At 54.6% G+C, this 18,867-nt stretch overlaps 1 protein-coding gene across 1 annotated transcript; it reads right to left on the reverse strand.

The window, feature by feature from the left end:
* Window positions 1-200: 200 nt before the first annotated feature.
* Window positions 201-18,825, reverse strand: rrp9 (ribosomal RNA processing 9, U3 small nucleolar RNA binding protein). Its single transcript, XM_039770798.1, has 16 exons — window positions 18,744-18,825; window positions 16,179-16,275; window positions 15,718-15,806; window positions 11,410-11,519; window positions 10,959-11,026; window positions 9,489-9,530; window positions 9,176-9,302; window positions 5,682-5,806; window positions 5,059-5,151; window positions 4,757-4,857; window positions 4,058-4,192; window positions 2,804-2,866; window positions 1,973-2,118; window positions 1,804-1,883; window positions 1,203-1,276; window positions 201-345 (listed from the first exon to the last, which is right to left on the reverse strand). The coding sequence occupies exons 2-16, from the start codon at window positions 16,257-16,259 to the stop codon at window positions 261-263; spliced, it is 1,419 nt and encodes a 472-aa protein (XP_039626732.1). The 5' UTR covers window positions 16,260-16,275; window positions 18,744-18,825; the 3' UTR covers window positions 201-260.
* Window positions 18,826-18,867: the final 42 nt, after the last annotated feature.

Here is an 18,867-nt window from a genome sequence, read left to right on the forward strand (position 1 = left end):
CTCCTGTGCCACATCCTTGGCAGAACGACAGCCCAAGGGTGGCACCACCAGCAACGGGAGCTCACGTGTCATCTGCTGCCAGCCAGTTGCTTGCTGTGTGCCATCTGTAAGGCGCTATATAACAATGGTTTGCCTCAGTCACTAAAGGGGGGCCCACAAGTGACACTTTAATGTACAAGTCATCCAGAAGTGACAAGCAGAACACTTTAACACAATGAATTTATTTACAGCTTCACAGCAGACGGGGCGAGGCGCCCACTTCAGGCCCGCTCTTGCCCATCCTTCTTCAGAGGTATAATGTAAATTCCATTCTTGGCATCTTTCTTGCGCCACCACCGTCCCAGCCTGAAAAAGACAAGAGGGGCAGCCCTGAGTGGACAAACATGACAGCCAGCCAGCCAGGCACCCCTCGGCCACTGCATCCCTGTTTCCAAGGTGATGTCCACCAGGGCACGGTTGTACTTTTTGGTCTCGGTACCCAGGTGGCACCGTCCTCGGGCAGCCAACATATCAAACATGGGCTTTAAGGAATAGCAGTCAGTTCTCCCTTCACCTAATAAAATGGCCTCCTCTACTGTGCCCATATTGGCACACTGACAACGTACAGCAGCAAGCACACCAGCTGACCAGGGGGGCACCATCCAAGGTCACTACAGCCCAGTGGCAGTCCTTCCTCTGTTAGCAGAACTCGGACCTCCAGCCCACCACAGCAGGCCTGAGCCTAAAGGACGTGACGCCATCAGTAGGCCAGGGGGGCGGGGGGTGAGATGTGGAACTGCGGGCCCGGGCACACACACATGGGCACACAGCACTGGTCTTAACATTAAAAGCGTCTCTCAGGTGTCCCCAGCGGTGGCCTGTCACTTTCATGTCTGTCAGTAAAGCCTGCCTGGCATCTTCGGTATCTGATGGGCTCTCACTGCTTCACAGGCGCATTGGCACTCAACTGCAGACCGAAGACCCCAGAGGGTGCTCATCAAGGGCACGGGGACGTCAACTCTCGAGGCATCCAAAGCCCCTTCAAGCGTCTTCACGTTTGACCCCCCCAACCCCCCCGCGCCAGCCTGTTGGATACATCGGACTAAATGACATTCGTGGCTTGCTGGCACTGCGAAGGTCATCTTTCCAGGGCCATTAAAATCAGCCGGGGGGCATCACACTGGCATTCTCACATGATGGCACTCACTCACGGCACCCCCTACCTGTGCTCCTGACCAACACCAGCGGCGAGGAACTTCCCGGAATTGGAGAACTTCAAGCTGTTGACAAATCCGACCTGCAAGGACAGACAGACAGACGGGGGGTCAGCCAAGGCCAGAGGGGGAGCCGTCCCAGCCCACCGCACAGACTTCGAGGGGAAAGGCGCTATAGGAATGGCACAGTACCCGTGCCAGTCCAGCAAACATCACACGCCTTACCCGTCTTCCAGGTAGAGTCACTGCGGCCCAGAGCACCCCTCATCACCACAAGTGTTTTAAACAGTGACACCTGGCACAGGTGGCACACTCTGAGCCGTCACAAACTGCACATGGAGCTGCATGCTCTGCCCAGACTCGTCAACACCAAAGCATTTATGGGCATCAGGCACACAGGAGCCGTCAAGGATGTGCCAACACCACAATGTGCCCATCAAAGAAGCCTGTGGACGGTCCAAACCAACAGCTCATGTCGGTTAAATTCTACCCCACAGAGGCAAGTCCTGGGGGGCACCACATCTAAAGTGCCCCCTCGACACTCCAGCAGGCCCACAGTGCACTCTCCACCCAAACCTGCAGCACTTGCCAACTTGTGCCACTCACTCACCAGAGGGATGCTGAAGAGCGGCTCCATGCTGCGGAAACCTTCTGAACAGCGCCAGAGCTGGACCTTGGAGTCGTGGGAGCCTGAAAACAACAAAGAGACATCAGGTGGGCATCAGCCTGGCACTCAAAACTATAACAACTCAAATAACAAGAGATGCCCCTGCACGTACCCGAGGCCACGGCGTCACCGTTCTGGAGGGCAGCCATGCTGCAAATCCAGTAGGGCTGTGCTAAGGCCCCGTCTCCATAGCAACCGTGGGCCTGTTTGATGGTCACCAGGGGCTTCTTCCTGTTGACACTCCAGACGGCGACGGAACTGCAAGAGAAAGGGAAACAAAATGTGGGCAAAGCCGCACTCATGGGTGGCAAAGTGAGCCTCCGACCGCCAGACGACATCGTTAATCACCCGCTTTATGCTGCCCACCGCCATGACGCCCAACTCCAGCTCCTTCATTTGTGCAAAACCAGCGGGCACACAACGGCAAACCCCTAGGAGACTCCGAGTCAAGGCCACCACGTCAAGACTCTCTGGAATATTCACAAACCTGGGGGGCACCGGCATCTCAGCCCACCCAACGGCCACAGGGGGCACCAGTCCAATTTCTAAACAGAGTGCTTGGGCAGTGGGCAATGGCAGGTCATATTAACTGATGAGACGTGGCACGGAAATAAAACAAAGGCAGGACCACTGGTGCCACAGGACATGGGGACAACACAGGAAGGGACCACCCAGGGTGTAAGGAGTCAGGAAATACCAGGCCAGCACAGGCACAGACACGGGTGTCACCTGATCATCACATGGGTGTTGACATCTCGTCATCGCCGATGTTTGGGGGGCCAAGTGGCGGACCACCGCCACCCCTCGAGTCTTTGTATGGCACCCTCAGTCTCTTTTTTTAGATTTTAATCACAAGGTGGCCAAGTCTGGCTGCTATCTGTATTAGTGAAGTGGTGCCACCCGACTGCCAGCCCACCCGCCATTCGAGCTCAAGGACACGTACCCGTCGTCCGCTCCGGTCACCATGTGCTCTTCATTTATGAGCTGAACACAATCAATGGAGCCCCTGAAAAACAAGAAGAGAGCAAATGACGACATCGAGGGGACAACACAAGTCAAATCAGAGACCACCATGACAGTGACACGAGCCAGCCCACCATGACACCACAGAACACCTCATGAGGTCTGCCCAGGTCATGTGCCCATCCTTAACAGTGGACAACTCCCTGCACAAGTGCCCACTGGCATCCCAAAAGGCCATTTTAAACCGGCACATGCCCTTCAGCTATCCTCTGGGTGGGCACATGAATTCAACTTTGACTTGTGGAGACCCCTGGGACACAGGCATGTGAAATAGTAAGTGCACCCCTCAAGACGCGATTGTCATGGAGACGCCATCTACAGACGAGAAACTGTCACCACAATCGGGGTCACCTCATCAGCCGCCCCCCTACTTAAACTTAGGTGGGTTTGCTGGGGTCTAAAAGAGGAAAAAAAGATCGGCAAACACCTGGACGCCAAGCCAGGCCACCCCAGCAAAGCCCAAGCTCACCACAGGAGTCCTCCACTCTTGATGCCAAAGGGCACAAATGGCACCTACATCTGCCAGGTGAAGAGCAGGACAGACAACGATGGAGACCAGAAGACACGTTTGGCAGGTCTTGGTCTGGGGGCTGCATCACGGCCCTGGTAGCTCACTGCCACAGACTGTGCCAGAGGGGGCTCAAGGGTACCATCTGTGTCAACAGAAAGTGACAAGAGCCCTGAAACACACCAGTAGATCCACACGGCAACGACGGACCCCTCAATTGTCACCCGCCAAAAGAATTCTGCAAAGGAAACGCCAGCTTGAGGGACGATGCCAGCTCTCAGAGCCACCTACAGACGGACATGGCACACCTGTGCACCTTCAGGTTATGTGAAGAGGAGCGAGCAGGTTCAAACTTACTTGTTCACATGACTGCCAGCACCCAGGCTGTGCCCATGTGTCACCGGCAAACTGGCCATCACATCTCAAAGACCCCCGGCGGCCCACAGGATGACTTCTTCCATCCCCACTTGGGTGACGGGTGGGCCTCAAGTGACACACAAGATGGCACCACCGGAGGGGTCAGTGGGATGAGCGGCCATCTTGGATTCTGAATCCCCAGCAGTGGCCTGGCACCACACGGGGGTACCCCTGGTAGTCGACAAGTTGAGCGGCCCACTCCGTCAGCGAGCCTACTGAAGTCGACCCCCCCAAGCCCAAGTGCCTTACCCGTGACCATGAAACACCAGCTGAGACTCCTCGGCGATCTTCCAGACCCTCACGGTGCCGTCACGGCCCCCCGCAGTCACGCAGCGCTCTCGGCTCAGGCTGTCCAGCCCGGTGATGACATCCTGGTGGCCAAACCTGCGGAGTTAAGAGACGCCAACACTGATTATCGGGCACGACAAAGACGGCTGAATGGCACTGGGGACAAACTAAAGGAGCCGCACAGTCGCCAGTGGCACTGAAATGACGAGCCTGGGGGTCTCTGCCGAGGCGTCCCCCTCTTCTTTGAGCACCACATGACCACTCCAGCCGGGTCAAGCGAGTGTCATGGCAGGATGGAAACCCGGCATGCCAATAACGCCACACGCAGGCCCAGGATGAGGGGGCACTGTGTCCGAGACGCGGCTCCAGAAAGTCAAAGACCTCGGCTGTCCTGGAGGACCGCAGCACGGCCACCGCCGTCACAGAAATCCCACTGCGGCACCAACAATGCCAGCTTAGAGGGGCACCACAGGCGTCGTAAGGCAATGGAGACCCCATCAGCCCCGATGGTGCCATCGCTCTCGTCTTCTCCCGACACGTCCCCTTGTAAAACACACTGCAGTGAACACTTAGGGGCATCGGCGGATTGTCGTCACTTTAATCGGACCGCCACTCTGATGCCAGGTCGAAGACCCCGAGACGACTCCGGCCCCCACTCACAGCGTCTCCACGTAGGCGTTCTCATCGACATTCCACACTTTGACCGAGCGGTCGTGTGACGCGCTGTACAGCTGGTGGGTGCCTCTTCTGAAGGACAAGCCCTGTTAAAGACGAAGGAAGAGCAAAGTAAGGCCCCTGAAGATGCCACCCAACCACTTAAAGGGCAAGTAAGAACGTTCCAGACAACATGGCGCACACAGATGACGAGGGCGGGCTCAGGGCACAGACACCCCCCGCCCGAGCCATGCCAGCCACATGCACTAAACAGCCAAGGAGGGTCCAAAGGGTCCCCCACGTCTTACCGACACGGCGTCCCGGTGGCCAGGGAACGTGTAGAGATGGCGGCAGGTCGCCGCGTCCCAAATCATCACCAGCTTGTTTCGGTCACCGGTGGCCTAAAACAGAAAAGAAGAAGAACAGAACTTACAACGGTGCCAAAGACGGTGGGCTCTCACAGCCCACGCCCAGACGATGCCACGACACTCGCCCAGGTCTCGCCAGCTTCCCACAAGAGCAGTAAGGCGACCCAGCAGTGAGTGCCCCCGACTCGCCTCTGTGCAGGGCACATGTTCTCCCCGTGGCTGCTGGTCCAGCAATCCTGTCCAAGCACCCATGTTACCAAGGAGATGGCAAGGCGAGTGCCAGCTATGAACTGGGCACATGGCAGCCGAGGGCAGGAGTGCAGAAAATGAACACACTGGTGTTGTAAGCAAATGTCACCCCAACATCGAGGAGGCCTCAAAACGTCAAGCTTACCAAAACTACAGTCCTGTGCCACCTCCGGTGCGCTCCCCTTGCCCAACCCTTCATGGGCACATCATGTGCTCCTCAAACCTCTAAAACATCACCAAGTGGCACGACGAGGTGCCCTACACAGCCACGAGACATGAACATCAAGAAAGGCAATAAAGAGTGGCACACATACCAGGTATTTGCCATCTGAGGATAGCGCCATGCAGAGGACGTGTGCCGTGTGTCCCACGTGCCTGTCTTCTGTCCCCTTTCTCCCTCCAGGGACTGTGCAGACCTTCTTGCCCGTCTCCACGTCCCCTAAACACATTCAGAACAATTGTTAGCCATCTGACCGGACGTCCTCACAAGTCGCCAGACCCGCGCAGCCCACTTTGGGGGTCCCAGGTCCACCTGGCCTTGGCACAGTGGCAGAGCTCAGCCTGAGTGGAGTGCCAGTCTCATTAACAACACACTTTGAATGTGAAGAGCCCCCGTGAGGGACTGGCACCGGGCTCGGTGGTCTTTGCCATCACGATTTCTGTGGCCGTCTCCTATTGGCTAATCTCTCTCTCCCCTCGTTACCAGATAGTGGCGAAGGTGTGGTAAGGGCACTGGCACAAATCATCCAGGGGGGACGACGCACATTAGTGGTGGCTGAAGTGCCCCCCATGTAAAGCGCTACAGAAATGCAATTAAACCAGAAACTGAACGTGGGGGTCTGGAGAGCCTCTTATGGGGGACCAACGCAGGGACAAAGTGACACCAGCACTCATGTGGCTTCCAGGGGCCTTGTTAGAATGCAGGAAGAGCACCTGGAAGAATACGGGGGTCCCTGCTACCCTGAAAGGATATAAAGCCCACCACACAGGGACCTGGTGGACATTACTGTCACTTCAGAGGCAGGGGTCTCATGGCCGGTGTGGCCTCCAACCCTGGCATTCACAGACAACTTGTATTCTCTTGGGTTGATGCCCACCCTACCCGGAAAGGTGGTGGGGGTCTCTCTTTGAACTGCCTTTCTGGATGTTTCTTCCATTTTTTTCTTTGTCTTCTCAGTGCGTCAAGGCTGGGGGTCCGTCAAAGCCCATTGCGGCCCTCCTTGTATTGTAATGTCCAGGAAGGAGCCACAGGCCTGTCCGGGGGGCCGAAGCCCCTCCTGACCACAGCAGACTCTCATTCCATTAACCTGAAGAGCCTCTGCTAGCGAGTGCCCATTCTGCCAGGCTCCGCTTTTAAACCTGTGAGGCAGAGCACCCTCTAGTGGCCATCCGCACACACTGCACGTGGCTAGCACACTGCTGTTGGCATTAAATGGTCCCATTTCTGCCTGGCACAGTCCTACAAATGAATGGCATGACAAAGACGACTCAAAGCCACCAAGAGTACACATGCTGCTGCAGCCTGGCATTAGACAAGCCACAGAATAACCGATCATCAAGTACAAACACGTGCCTACAGCTTAAACTGGCAGCGACACACAAGGTGCCACCCGCGAGTAAGAGATCCACAGCGTCAAACAGAAGTGTGGCAGTGCTGTGCCAGCGTCCGGCTTTTACTAGAAGTGACCTCAAATCTCGTTACTGTCACCGTAGGTAGCCGGACAGACACATCTGCCACAAAGTGTGCCATGACAAGACGACAGCCCTCCATTCATGGCACACAAGCCAAACGCCCAGACAGGACCTCGACGTTAGTGAAAGGTGCCCAAGTAAGAGATTAGATTGGCACTTTTAACATCTGACCTGCTGGCGCCACGATGGTGGATGGTGAAGAAGCTCTCCAGACCACTAGAGGGCACAGTCCTCACCACTGTGCCCAGGCAGGCTCTTGGCCACATTTGGGCCGTTTCAAGACGTGTGGTGTTGGCTTTGCTCCGTTCGTTGATCCAGAAACGTAGAACATGCGGCCTGAGGAGTCCGGTGGTCACCGCTGGAGTGGCACCTCTGTGAGGGCGGGATACACGTCAATCAAAGTGCACTTGTTAACGGGCGGAGGTGGTCTACCTAACTGAAGTTCAGCCAACGTCCCACCCGCCTAGAGATTTGTTTCGTTTCTTTATAAAGCGCTCGTTACGTTTGATGGCAAATAAAAACCGATGAAAGCCTGCAGCTCAGCGTGTCGCTGTGTCTTCATCATCCTGCACTGCACGATTCCTTTATGGTGGTCACACTCCTCAGGAGCTCCTCAGGGTCCAACGGCCGGTTAAGAAAGATAACGACAATGACTTGCGATCACCGCGGCCCTCCAGGACCCCAATCTGAGGCGGCTCCTCACATCCAAACCAACAGGGTGCGGTGATCTGGGGCAGACTGGCACCGTCCACTGTGCGCTCGAATGAAATCCAATCTTTAATTTGGGGTCTTCACGTCCGGCCGGGCAGGAGGAACACGGCAGCAGTGAACCCCTTGAGGGGTACGCCGGCCGACACAGCGGCGCCACCGTGTTACCGAACCCTCGTCTATCCAAATAACTGGAGTCAGGCTGGGTGGAGTAAACGCAATAGTCAGCCCAAGTCATCGACGGTGCCAGCCAGCCAGTAAGGTACAGAGACCCTCCAACTGCATGCCAATGGCGGCCGTAGTTTGATTGACAACTTGATGTCCAGCACAAGACCAGCACTGCCTGGGACCCCTCTGTGTGTGTGTGTGTCTCATTTAGGAGGCCGTGCCAACGTAAGCCACCTGGGAACACAGCAGCCGAGTGACGTGAAGGTTAGGGGCAGACGTGTCCTTCCAGAATGCCACACTCGCGCTGGGTTGGGTCCTCAGAGGTCTCATGTCCCATTGGATTGAGTGAAGGGTGACGAGTACCTGGTCACACACACACTTTTAGGGTCTGATGGACTCAAATGGAGGCACACTGGTCCACTTTTAACTGCTAAATGGGATTTCATGGGTTAAAAGAGGCCTCGAAAATCCCACAACTACTAAAATGTCCGGAATGAGCGACTCCTTGACCTTCACGAGATCTCAACAGACCGCGACTCCTGGCTGAAAGGCGTCCGTTAGCACGACGGTTCTTTCGGATGACCCTGCCTGTCCGCTCTCGTCACACCCCTACGCTCCAGAGATGACACACAGGGACAGAGACAGAGCTGCTGCTGCCACCGTCACCGCCGTCGGTCCCCGAGACGCCTTTAAATTACGCGGGGTGTCAAATACAGAAGCTGTCTGCATGGCACGCACCGGGGGGCTGCACTGGGCTGTTTTTTCAGAGTGAGCGCAGTTGGCCGTTTCCCATTTGGACTTGTGGGTAAACAACACCTCGCGTCTACCCGCACATGTTGCTTAGTAACAGAAAACATCACACATCCTAACGTTGTGCCACTTTCATTTTTGTAACCCCGACATAAACGGCGCTGGTAGAATCACAAGGGTCCACTGGACAGAGCGAGATCACGTCAAGTCAATTGTTGGCTGCGGTTGCTGGCGTAGCCCACGGTGCCCGACGGCATCGTTACAGCACAGGCTTACTCCCTCAGATTGGCTCTGTGCCTGCTTTTTAAATAATCGCCAACTACCCCCCGCTGAGTGACCGACGCCAAAGAGGTGAAGGAGGGACTGCCAAACAAACCCACTATCCAACACGACTGCCCAGACGATGCCAGGCTGCAGCAATACCCTCCTTGGGCTCTGTGCCCACATTTGACTAACCAGATTCACTCCGGAGGAACACAAAGCTACTTACATTTAATAATGGAGCAGTCCTTGGACGATGAGAAAATGTGTTTATCATCGGGAGAAATGACAAGGCAGGTGACCGGGAGCTTGTGCCCCTTCAGCAGGCGGACGTCTGCAACATCGGGAGGCTGGAACTGCAAAACAGGAGGCCAGTCGGTGAATGACACGCCACACAGAGCGGGCAGTCGAAAAGTCACGCCAGGGATCTGACAAACGGGGACAAGGATGGCGATGCACGAGGAGGCCCGAGTTCAGGGCCTGGCACATCTGAGGGCATCAGTTCTAATATCGATAATAAATAGAAAAAGAAATCAACTTACGTCTTTTGCTACTTGTCGTTGTAATCTGCCTTTCTGTTCAAGCTGGAAAAGACAAAGCACAAGACGACATTACGACATTAGTCCACACAGCCTGCACTTGAGCGGCAAACGCCACGACGGGGCACCAAATCCAAACTTTACACAACTGCAGTGCCCGCCCGCGCGCGCCCGCGAGTGTCGTACATCAACTGCACGTGCGGACCAATGATCGTAAAGAAACACAGCAGTCATCCTAAAGACAGAGCGTAAAGGGTTAACACACCGGTGCAGGTATGTCGGCGAACAGCAGGAGACGCCATCCACCACCGCGAGGACGGCCCGTGAAGTTGAAGGACCAGACGTCTACGTGACGCAAGTCAGCAAACCGAGCCGAGAACACGCGAGCCTCGACCGCCATGTGAGTGAGTGAAGGGCACAGTGAACAGGCGCCGTTCTCCTGCCCGCTTATCCACTCAAAAGGTTGGTCTCGCCAGCCTCGTCTTAGCAGAATTCATTAATACGTCCGACTTTGGCCGCTTCTCGGTTTAGGTGTTGATAGTTTCTCGTGCCGGACTCCATTTTGAGATTTTGATGAACTCTGACATTTGACCTCCCGGAGTCCGAGAATACCATTTGTGTGTGTGTGTGTGTGTAAACACGATAACCCGAGGACGCTTACACCTCGGTCAACATACAAGTGGTAGGTACACAGCGTCGATTTCGAGTCCGACTTTTCTAAGAAGTGTTCGATATATTATTCATTTCATTTGATCTTCTTTAATGACGTCAGATAAAAACACAATGCCAGTCTGGACGTTTCCTCCTCAAATCTCCATCTCCGCGGATATCGGAGAGTCGCACTCTGGGCTCCACCACAGAAGCGGAGGAAACGCGACCGAATTTAAAAACGGACAATCAAACGACCGGCGGCCCGACTCCACGACTGAGCAGCATGCCAGGCCCGCATGTCAGTAATGGCCTTGGCACCTTCTGGACACCCCCAAGCTAAACACGGATCAAGTGTAGACTGGCAGCGATCACCAGGGCTGCCTGCGACGACATCCACGGTTCACACACAGCCGTGACATGGACGGCCAGAGGGGGCTTTGACCATCTCAAGACGTTTCTGTAGCGAGGATTCGCCAGCGCCCGTTGCTCCTAACCGTCGCTCCAAACTCCTGGACATTTTGAAAACTTCCGCAGACACTCAAGATGGCCAACGGCCTCCCCAAACCCGCCGCCCTGCCATGAGGCTCAGTAGGACTCGCTGCGCCCGCGTCTTGGCCTACTAGACGTGCAGCTCAGGCTCTCCCGAATATGAACGTCGCCGAAGGTCTTCTCGTTTTGGGTCACAGACCAGCAGCAGTCACTTCAGCTACAAAAAGCTCGTCCTCAAGTCTTCACAGTTTTGCTGCAATTTGTATTCGGTTTTACCAAAGAGCGTAAAGCACAAACACACGCGTGACAAACAAGAGCGCAGCGCCCGCTTACCACGTCGTCCTGCAGCCTGCCAGCTATTAAGTCCGTCTCAAAGGCGTCCTCTTCTGCCTTCTCGGTTTCTAAAAGACACAAAGTGAGGACAAGTTCATTTGCAGAGTCCGACGCCACACGTCGCCCACAGGGAGCAGCGTCCCGACGTACTTCAGCACATCACCGCGACTGCCGACAAGGAAGGCCACTTCAATGCCATGAATGCGTCTCGATGACGCTGGCAAAGGCCACCTGCTGCCACCTGCCTGAGGCACCCGTGGTAAACGGGATTTGAAAAGCAATTCTTAACATTGGCACAAAACTCGGAGACAATGACAACAACAGGCCCCGCCTCCCTACGGCTAGCGTGGCATAACAATTCCCACATCCTGATGCCACGCCACTCCACCCTGTAAGCAGTAAAACACAACCCGGCCCAGAAGGTCACATCAGATGCCAGCCTGCCACGTACCTTCTTCTCTCAGCTGATCAAGGTAAATCTTCGCCAGTCTCAGTTTCTTCTCTTGGGCAGTTTCCTCAATTTCTTCATCTTCGTTTCTTTGTTTTTTTCCAACCTGAGGGCTTTTTAAAAAAACAAAAGACAGACAGACAGCCAGCTGCTCAGTTATTGATGCCATCAACCAAAGCGTCCCAGAGAGAGCTCCCCACAGGCCCGGCAAGCGCGAGAGTTGGCACAGCAGCACGTTCAGGGAGCGATTCACCGAGACCCCCCACTCCACCCCAGGCCCGTGCCAAGATCAGACTGCCCGCTGCTAGCTGGGCTATCGAGCCACAGGACGTGGGACAAATGACACAAACCCGAGGCTCGCGAGGCCCAGTCTCCAATGATCACAGGTCACCGCTGCGGGTTGTGTCCCCAACGTCCCTGTCCAGTTGGCGCCGTTCATATCCGAGTCCTTGCATTAGGGTGTGTCATTTTGCTCAAACCCCACCGAGGTTTTTGGGGTCAGACTATTTTGCACAGGACCCCCGGAGCAGCTGCAGGCGAGGGCGGCACAGCATTGCTTTGGATTCGAACCGACAGCCTTGGAGTTACCAGCACAGACAGAATAAAAACTCCAATGACAAACAAACCAACCAACCAGAAAAATGAAAGGCCTTCTGGGTAACCAACAGTCAGTCAATGGCGGTCAGCAAGTGCCAGCGGGATGCTTCTGGTTGGGCGCTAAAACGGGCCTGCTCAGTGAAGGCAGGGGTCCAGTTAAGAGACAGAAACTCGAAACCCGCACCCCGAGTGCAGAGTAACGCCCGCTCCCAACATCATCGCCATTAACTACACGATGGCACCGCTGAGAAATCAGACCACCTGAATGTATCAGCAGCCAGGGGCAATGGGTGGGCAGCAGAGCACATGGCGGGCGTCCATCCCTGCAGGCTTCCTCTGCCACTCAAACGTGATGAGCAACACCGGTCCTTATGATTAAAATGGACAAATAAAATAAAAGATGCGCCAACAACGTGTGGACAAAATGGCACCCCTGGCACAAAGATTCCAGTGGTTACTCTTTGAAGCACACGCCGACCTCCCTGACCTTACCAGATTAATGACATTAGGGGTCACCTTCTTCTACCTCTCGTGTCCTCGTCACCTTGCTCTGTCACGCCCGCCACCTGCATGTCCTCTCCTCTCACCTGGCAGCTTTGTCTCCCAATATACCCCTCATCTCTCCAAACCAATGCCACCTCGCCTCTCTGACTTTGTCTCCCAACCCTCTAATGTCCTCATTTCTAATCCTGTCCATCCTTGTCTCACCCAATGCCACTCTGCCAGCTCCGTCTCCTGTGCCCCCATCTCCTGCCCATATGACACAGCTGGTCTCACTGCCATCCTGTAGGCCGTCCCTGCCATTTAAAATCGCTCTCTCAGTCTTACAATCAACCGACATCAGCGCTGCTAGAGTTTTCAAAACACAAGACAACCTGCCGCTGTGCCCATCACAAGCTGAAAGGACGCCACCCGGAGAAGAGCACCTCAGCCCTGACAAGATGGCGGGGGACGGCAGGCAGGTGAGCCTCCTACGTGAGGTTGGCACTCAGGTGGCCTGCACTTCTCTCATTTATTAAAAATGCCAACGATGCCCTGTCAGTCTCCTACTAACACGACACTGGCATTGTGGGTGTAAGCTTTACAAATGTCTGAACAACCTGAAAACAATGCAGCCTGCACCTCTTTAAAGTCAAACGAGACGACAATCAGTCCGTTTGAAAAGAAAACCAACCCTGAGGGACGTCGACTAACTCGGCCCCGGGTATCGCTGGCACACCTCCAGAAAGACGTGGCCCTCTGGTGTTTCACGTGCTCGCTACTGAGCCGCGCGGTTTGCTTCTCTTCAGCGTCGTGTCTCACTGTCTGTCATTAGCATGACGTCATTGTTGCCCGCGGGTCCACTGTAGTGACAAGTGAGGTGCAGGCAAGCGCCATCTGGTGGCCGAGGTGCAGCGCCAGCACACGCACAGGTCACTCGTTTTCGTTAACTCCCGAGGACTCATGTCATGTGACCTCCGACCCTTACATGACAGTACAAGTGCTCAGCGAACTCCACGTCTACTGGCCCACCATCTGTGCGAGGTCTTCCAGTCACGACCGGCCTCCACTGCTCTGCTTGCTACCAACCTCAATGCCACTGGCAGCAGCAAAGTGCCTGAAGAAACATCCTGGACTTGCAGGATGAAATGCACATTGAGGCGGGTGCGATGCCAGCCTGCACCCTCAGTAGCCTCCAAGAGGACACCAAGCCCACAATAACAGATGCCCGCCTCCATAGGAGGAATGCTCCAGTGTGCACATCCCACACACCTCATGACAAACACAACGCATGCGCTGAACTTGAAGACATCTTTCCTTAATCCATCATCACTGGCACCAGCTTTAGTGGGCACACAGGACACCTACAGAACAGGGTCTTCACACTCCGTCTCCATCAGCGCACCCTGCTACTCAAAAGCAGGAATCTGAAGTTGTCACAAAGACAACAGGCCACCAGCGGCTCGTTCTGCATGAAAACGGAGGATCCTCAACCCTCCGACACCCCATCCTGACCGCTGGCGTGTCTAGTGCGTGGGCACAACCCTCCAAGAGCAGCCACATCATGACCCGACACACGCGCTCATTTCCTGATCGCACGCCGACTCTCTCACCAATCACGAGGTTCCTTCAGCAGTTAGAAGTTTAAAGGTGAAGACGATGGAGCCGTTGAATCTCCCGGTGCGAATTCTTCCGAGTTGTGGCTTTGGTTTCAGTCGTAACCTCGGACTGATCACATATCCAAAGTGTCCATCACCATCTGCTGTACTCCTGTTTAAAGAGCTTTATGATGGACAACACGCCTTAACAAGGACACTTCAACATCAGCAATACGGTCGGAGAACGGACAGCCGAGGATTAAACACAAGTCGTCCGGATAACGAAGAGCAATCAGCCTGCTCTTCAAAGGCGACTTCCCCGCACACTTCGTGTATTTCAGGGGCCATCGGGCACGTCTTGTGCTTTAAAGGGCCGCGTCTCAAAGTCACTGGGTGGCCTCTGCCCTGGACTGCCAGCACTTGACTCCAATGCTTCAGATTCAGACCTGTGCAATCTTGAATTGGGCTCAGAATGCCACCCACATACAGCTGACAACTGGCACGTGCCACTGGACAGGCTGGCCACAAACAAAACCAAACCCACAGATCAGGATGGAGAGACGACAAGCAGCCTTCATCAAGCGCAAGGAGGATCTGAGGGCCAAACCCGGCGTCTGTTAACATGAGCGACCGAGGCAGGGACGGACCCCCATAAGCAGGCTGGGCAGAGTACGCTCACCAATGAGAGAGACAGACAGACAATCGAGCTCAAGCGGCCACACCGCTGCTCTTCACAAACACGAGCACAATTCCTTTTAGACGTGGCACCAACAGCCGCCGACGGGAGAGAAGCAGGAGTACATCTTGGATTGTTTGCGTAGGCCACTGCAGAGGCAGACTTTCAAGTTGAACTTTAAGACGAATACACGGCACTTTGGTGTTCAAGTCCCCACGGAAACCACCGGACACATCAACGCACTATTCAGACTTTAAAGCGTAATATTTAAGAAATATAAACTACACGGCCTGAAGGAGAAATTCTCACAGTCCTCCAAATCAAAAAAACAAATGGAACTCCTCTCCTGCCCACCGTTTCCACCATTCCTCTCTCTGCTATGGCCATCCATCCATTATCCAACCTGCTATATCCTAACTACAGGGTCTGCTGGAGCCAATCCTAGCCAACACAGGGCGCAAGGCAGGGAACAAACCCCGGGCAGAGCGCCAGCCCACCACAGGGCACACACTAGGCACAATTCAGAATCGCCAATCCACCTGACCTGCATGTTTTCAGACTGTGGGAGACACGGGGAGAACATGCAGACTCCACACAGGCAGGGAGGACCCGGGAAGTGAACCCTTTAAGGGTCTCCTAACTGCAAGGCAGCAGCGCTACCCGCAGCGCCAGCCTCTCTGCTACATTCACCTGCCATTTCATTTGGTCAGGGATGTCACAAGTCCCTCCCTGCTTTAACAATCTACTCGGGAACCCCAGCTACTCATTCCAGAGTCACAACTGAGCAAAGGAGCTCCTGGCAGAAGCCCAAGTGTGCCTCCGATATTGCTGGAGCCCAGCCTTCCCACTGGGGGTCCACTGGTCCATGCCAGGGAGAGCCACGCCCTACTGACACTGGAGGTGCGGCCACTGTATGTGCCACCTGGGCACCTCGACTCCGCCCCTTCCAATCACGTTTACCTTTCCGAGTCCGAGTCGCTGGAGATTTCTTCGTTCAGCCTCGAGGTGGGAGTCTTAAGAGGACGTTTAGCGTCTCCACTCACTGCGAGCTGAAATGAACAAGAGGGACAGAAAACGATTAGGGTCGACTACCTGCTCGTTGAAAAACTGGAACACTTGTACAGAATGTAAAACAGAAACACGTACGGTACTAATTAAGAGAGCCACCGGAAGTCAATCGGAACAAACAAAAAGTCAAACACTTTAGGAATTAGCAGTGTTGGAGGTGAAGAATCCAGAAACTCCCTCAAGCGATTCACCTAAAACACACACGGGCGAGAGGCACGGGGTATGGTGAGGGCCGGGGAGTCCACTTGGACGGCGGACATTTGCAGAAAATTCCCCATCAAACCTTCAAATGCAGGCCGTGTCTCTGTGGGCCACGCGTTAGAAAACTCCAGAAATGAACGAGCAGCGCCTACCTTTCTCTTCTGGGCAGTACCGTTCTCTTTATTTTTCGTCGTCTTTGCGCTTCCTTTCTTCTTTATGAAGAAAGACGACATGTTTCTTCTTTTAAGCCTTCACACAATAAGAACAATTTGTTAATCTGATATTAAAACAACACACGTGTGCTCCCAGCCCGCGTCGCAACTCCTCGCATATCAACACAGCGGCGCTGTACCCACGTGGCCAGTGTGCGTGCGCAGCCTTCCGGTGAAGGGCGGGGCACCAAGCAAAGCGCATCTTGATAGGACAAAAGCAGGAACAAGCACAGCCCACATTCTAGCAGAACGACCTGATTGGTTAAACAAAAGAGGCCGCTGGTACACTCGACTGGGAAATGTGTGACTAAGTCAAGGCAAGTCTCAGCAACAAGGCGACCAAAAAAAGGTTCCGCACTGGAGAGTCCTGCAGACCTCCGCAGCTCCGCGCCATTCTTCACGAGGTTGTCACTTTGCATCACACGTCAGTTATGAGCGACGTGAGGCGGACTGCTTTAAAAACGACCCAACTGTTCCTTGTTAACAAGCGGCTGAAGTGGATTTGAAGTGCAAAGTGAATCTTCATAGCCTGCTTATCCAGGGAAGCTGGTGCCTCATCTAGCAAGCAGTGGGCACAAGGCAGAGCAATCCCTGGACAAGGTGCCATCCATCACAGGACCAACACAAATCAGGGCCAATTCAGTAACATGAGTTCTCCTGCCTGGTGTGTCTTTGGACTGTGGGAGCGAAACCCACACACACACACACACACGGGGAGAACATGTAAAGTCCACACAGGGTGCACCAGGGTCTTGAACCCCAGCTTCCTTAGTTAGTGCCACACAGGGTGCACCAGGGTCTTGAACCCCAGCTTCCTTAGTTAGTGCCACCCCACAATACGCTCAGCATGCTGTCAGCCCTTGCTGGGACTTTGATGTGCCTTTGGGTGGACCAGAGTGCCACAACTCAGCTTTAATGACTGTGAGACCACCGATCATGAACATTACTGGCAATCCTAAAGAAAGGGCATCACGGTGACCCTCACTTTATTCTTCCATTCAAAGCCCACTTCATCTGGCTCACGGTCACCATCAGGACAGAGCGCACATTAGTAGCACTGGGCATAAGGCAGGAGGTGGCACTGGACGGATGCCACAACACAAAGCTAAAAATAAATGGTGTCACTCTGCAGGCCACCTGCTTGGATTTTTACACTTTCTTCACACATAAGGGACTCATCAGTGGCTCTCCGTGCCAGCCATTTCTTTTACAGCTGCCATCTTTCAGACCAAAGTGATCCTCACACCCAAAGGCCAGCTGGGCTAGACCAAGTCACTGTGTCAGGCCAACTGGATCAGCCAAGCCCTAAATGGGAGGCCAGTCTGTTTCAGGCTGGCATTTGAACCTGTGACCCACCAGTGTGCCCTGCAGTGCCCGTTTGACAACCCACAGTAAGGGCCTGGAGCTAAGCAGTGGCATCCACTGTCATCCTGACTATTCTTGCGCTGCGAAGGTGGCATCACACACCCAAAGGACAGGCGTGTCAGGCTGATGGGTGAAGTCTGCCTAGTGCCACACTTAATGAATGGGCAGCACAAAGGGCACATCTAGTATGGTGGTGTGTGTGAGGACAAGCGGCATCTTAGCATGCTGACAAGTGCACACTGAATGTCAAAAGGTGGGATTCTAAAGCCCACCCAGAAGGCGCTGACTGAGGGAGGCCATCCCGAGGGTCTTTGGGAAGACACAGAACACCCGGGGGACTCGCCTCAGGGTCAGCCCGGCACTTTTACTTTTCTTTTATTATTTTCAGGCATTAAAAAAAAAAAACAAGGTCAGTCCGTCAACTGCTGCGCCAACATGCCCCTCGGATTGATTAACGTCTGTGCAGGACGGGCTCCAGAAGTGCCCCCCATGTCGTATGGCGGGGTCTGCACCTCCTGCCCGTCCTCCTCCCACTCACTTCCCCTTTCACTCATCCTTGGGATTTACAGGCTGGACACAAGAACGGAGACCGCGGCTGAATCGCCGCTCGCCATAAAGCAGCGGGACTGAATAAACGAAATGAAGGGGGGGCTGAGGGGCTCTAAACCCCACCAGTCCGATTTGTTGATTCGCTGAACGGAATTACAGGAACATGAAATGAAACCCACGCACCCTAAAACAGAATCAGAACTTGCGTTGAATGAAAACCTGCAGCCACTTCAGCCCCCCGGGACCGGAGCGCATGGACCACTGTTGAGTTAGCAGATAAATGAAAGCGGTCAAACAGCGCCCTCGTGTGCCCACCGGTCTCACATTAAGAGCCTTTCACCTATCTAGCCGTGGCAGGTCGCCTTTGCCCCCTGCCAGTCGTTTATAGCGCCTTGACGGTCCTCATTTTCTCTCCCTTCACCCCCGCTTAGGATTCGTTTGGCTTTCCGGTTGTCTTAAAGCCCTCGGAGCGCCAGTTCTGCACAGACGCGCCGCCGCCGTTTCTCCAGCCTTGTGCTTGTCGCTCGCGTCCCGGCTGATACTCGAGTGTCAGGTGACTTTTACTTGGATGACAGGTGTCGTAACGCTCACCCCCGCCCCTTTTGTTGTTCTCGTTGTCTAGGCAGCCACCGGCCCTCCGAGTCGTCGCCAAGTGCCAGAGGTTTTGTTTTTCTTCTTCACAGCGGCGCGCAGTCACCGCTCGTCTCGCCTCTCG

The sequence above is a fragment of the Polypterus senegalus genome, chromosome 12 (assembly GCF_016835505.1).
Source record: "Polypterus senegalus isolate Bchr_013 chromosome 12, ASM1683550v1, whole genome shotgun sequence".
Lineage (NCBI taxonomy): Eukaryota > Metazoa > Chordata > Cladistia > Polypteriformes > Polypteridae > Polypterus > Polypterus senegalus.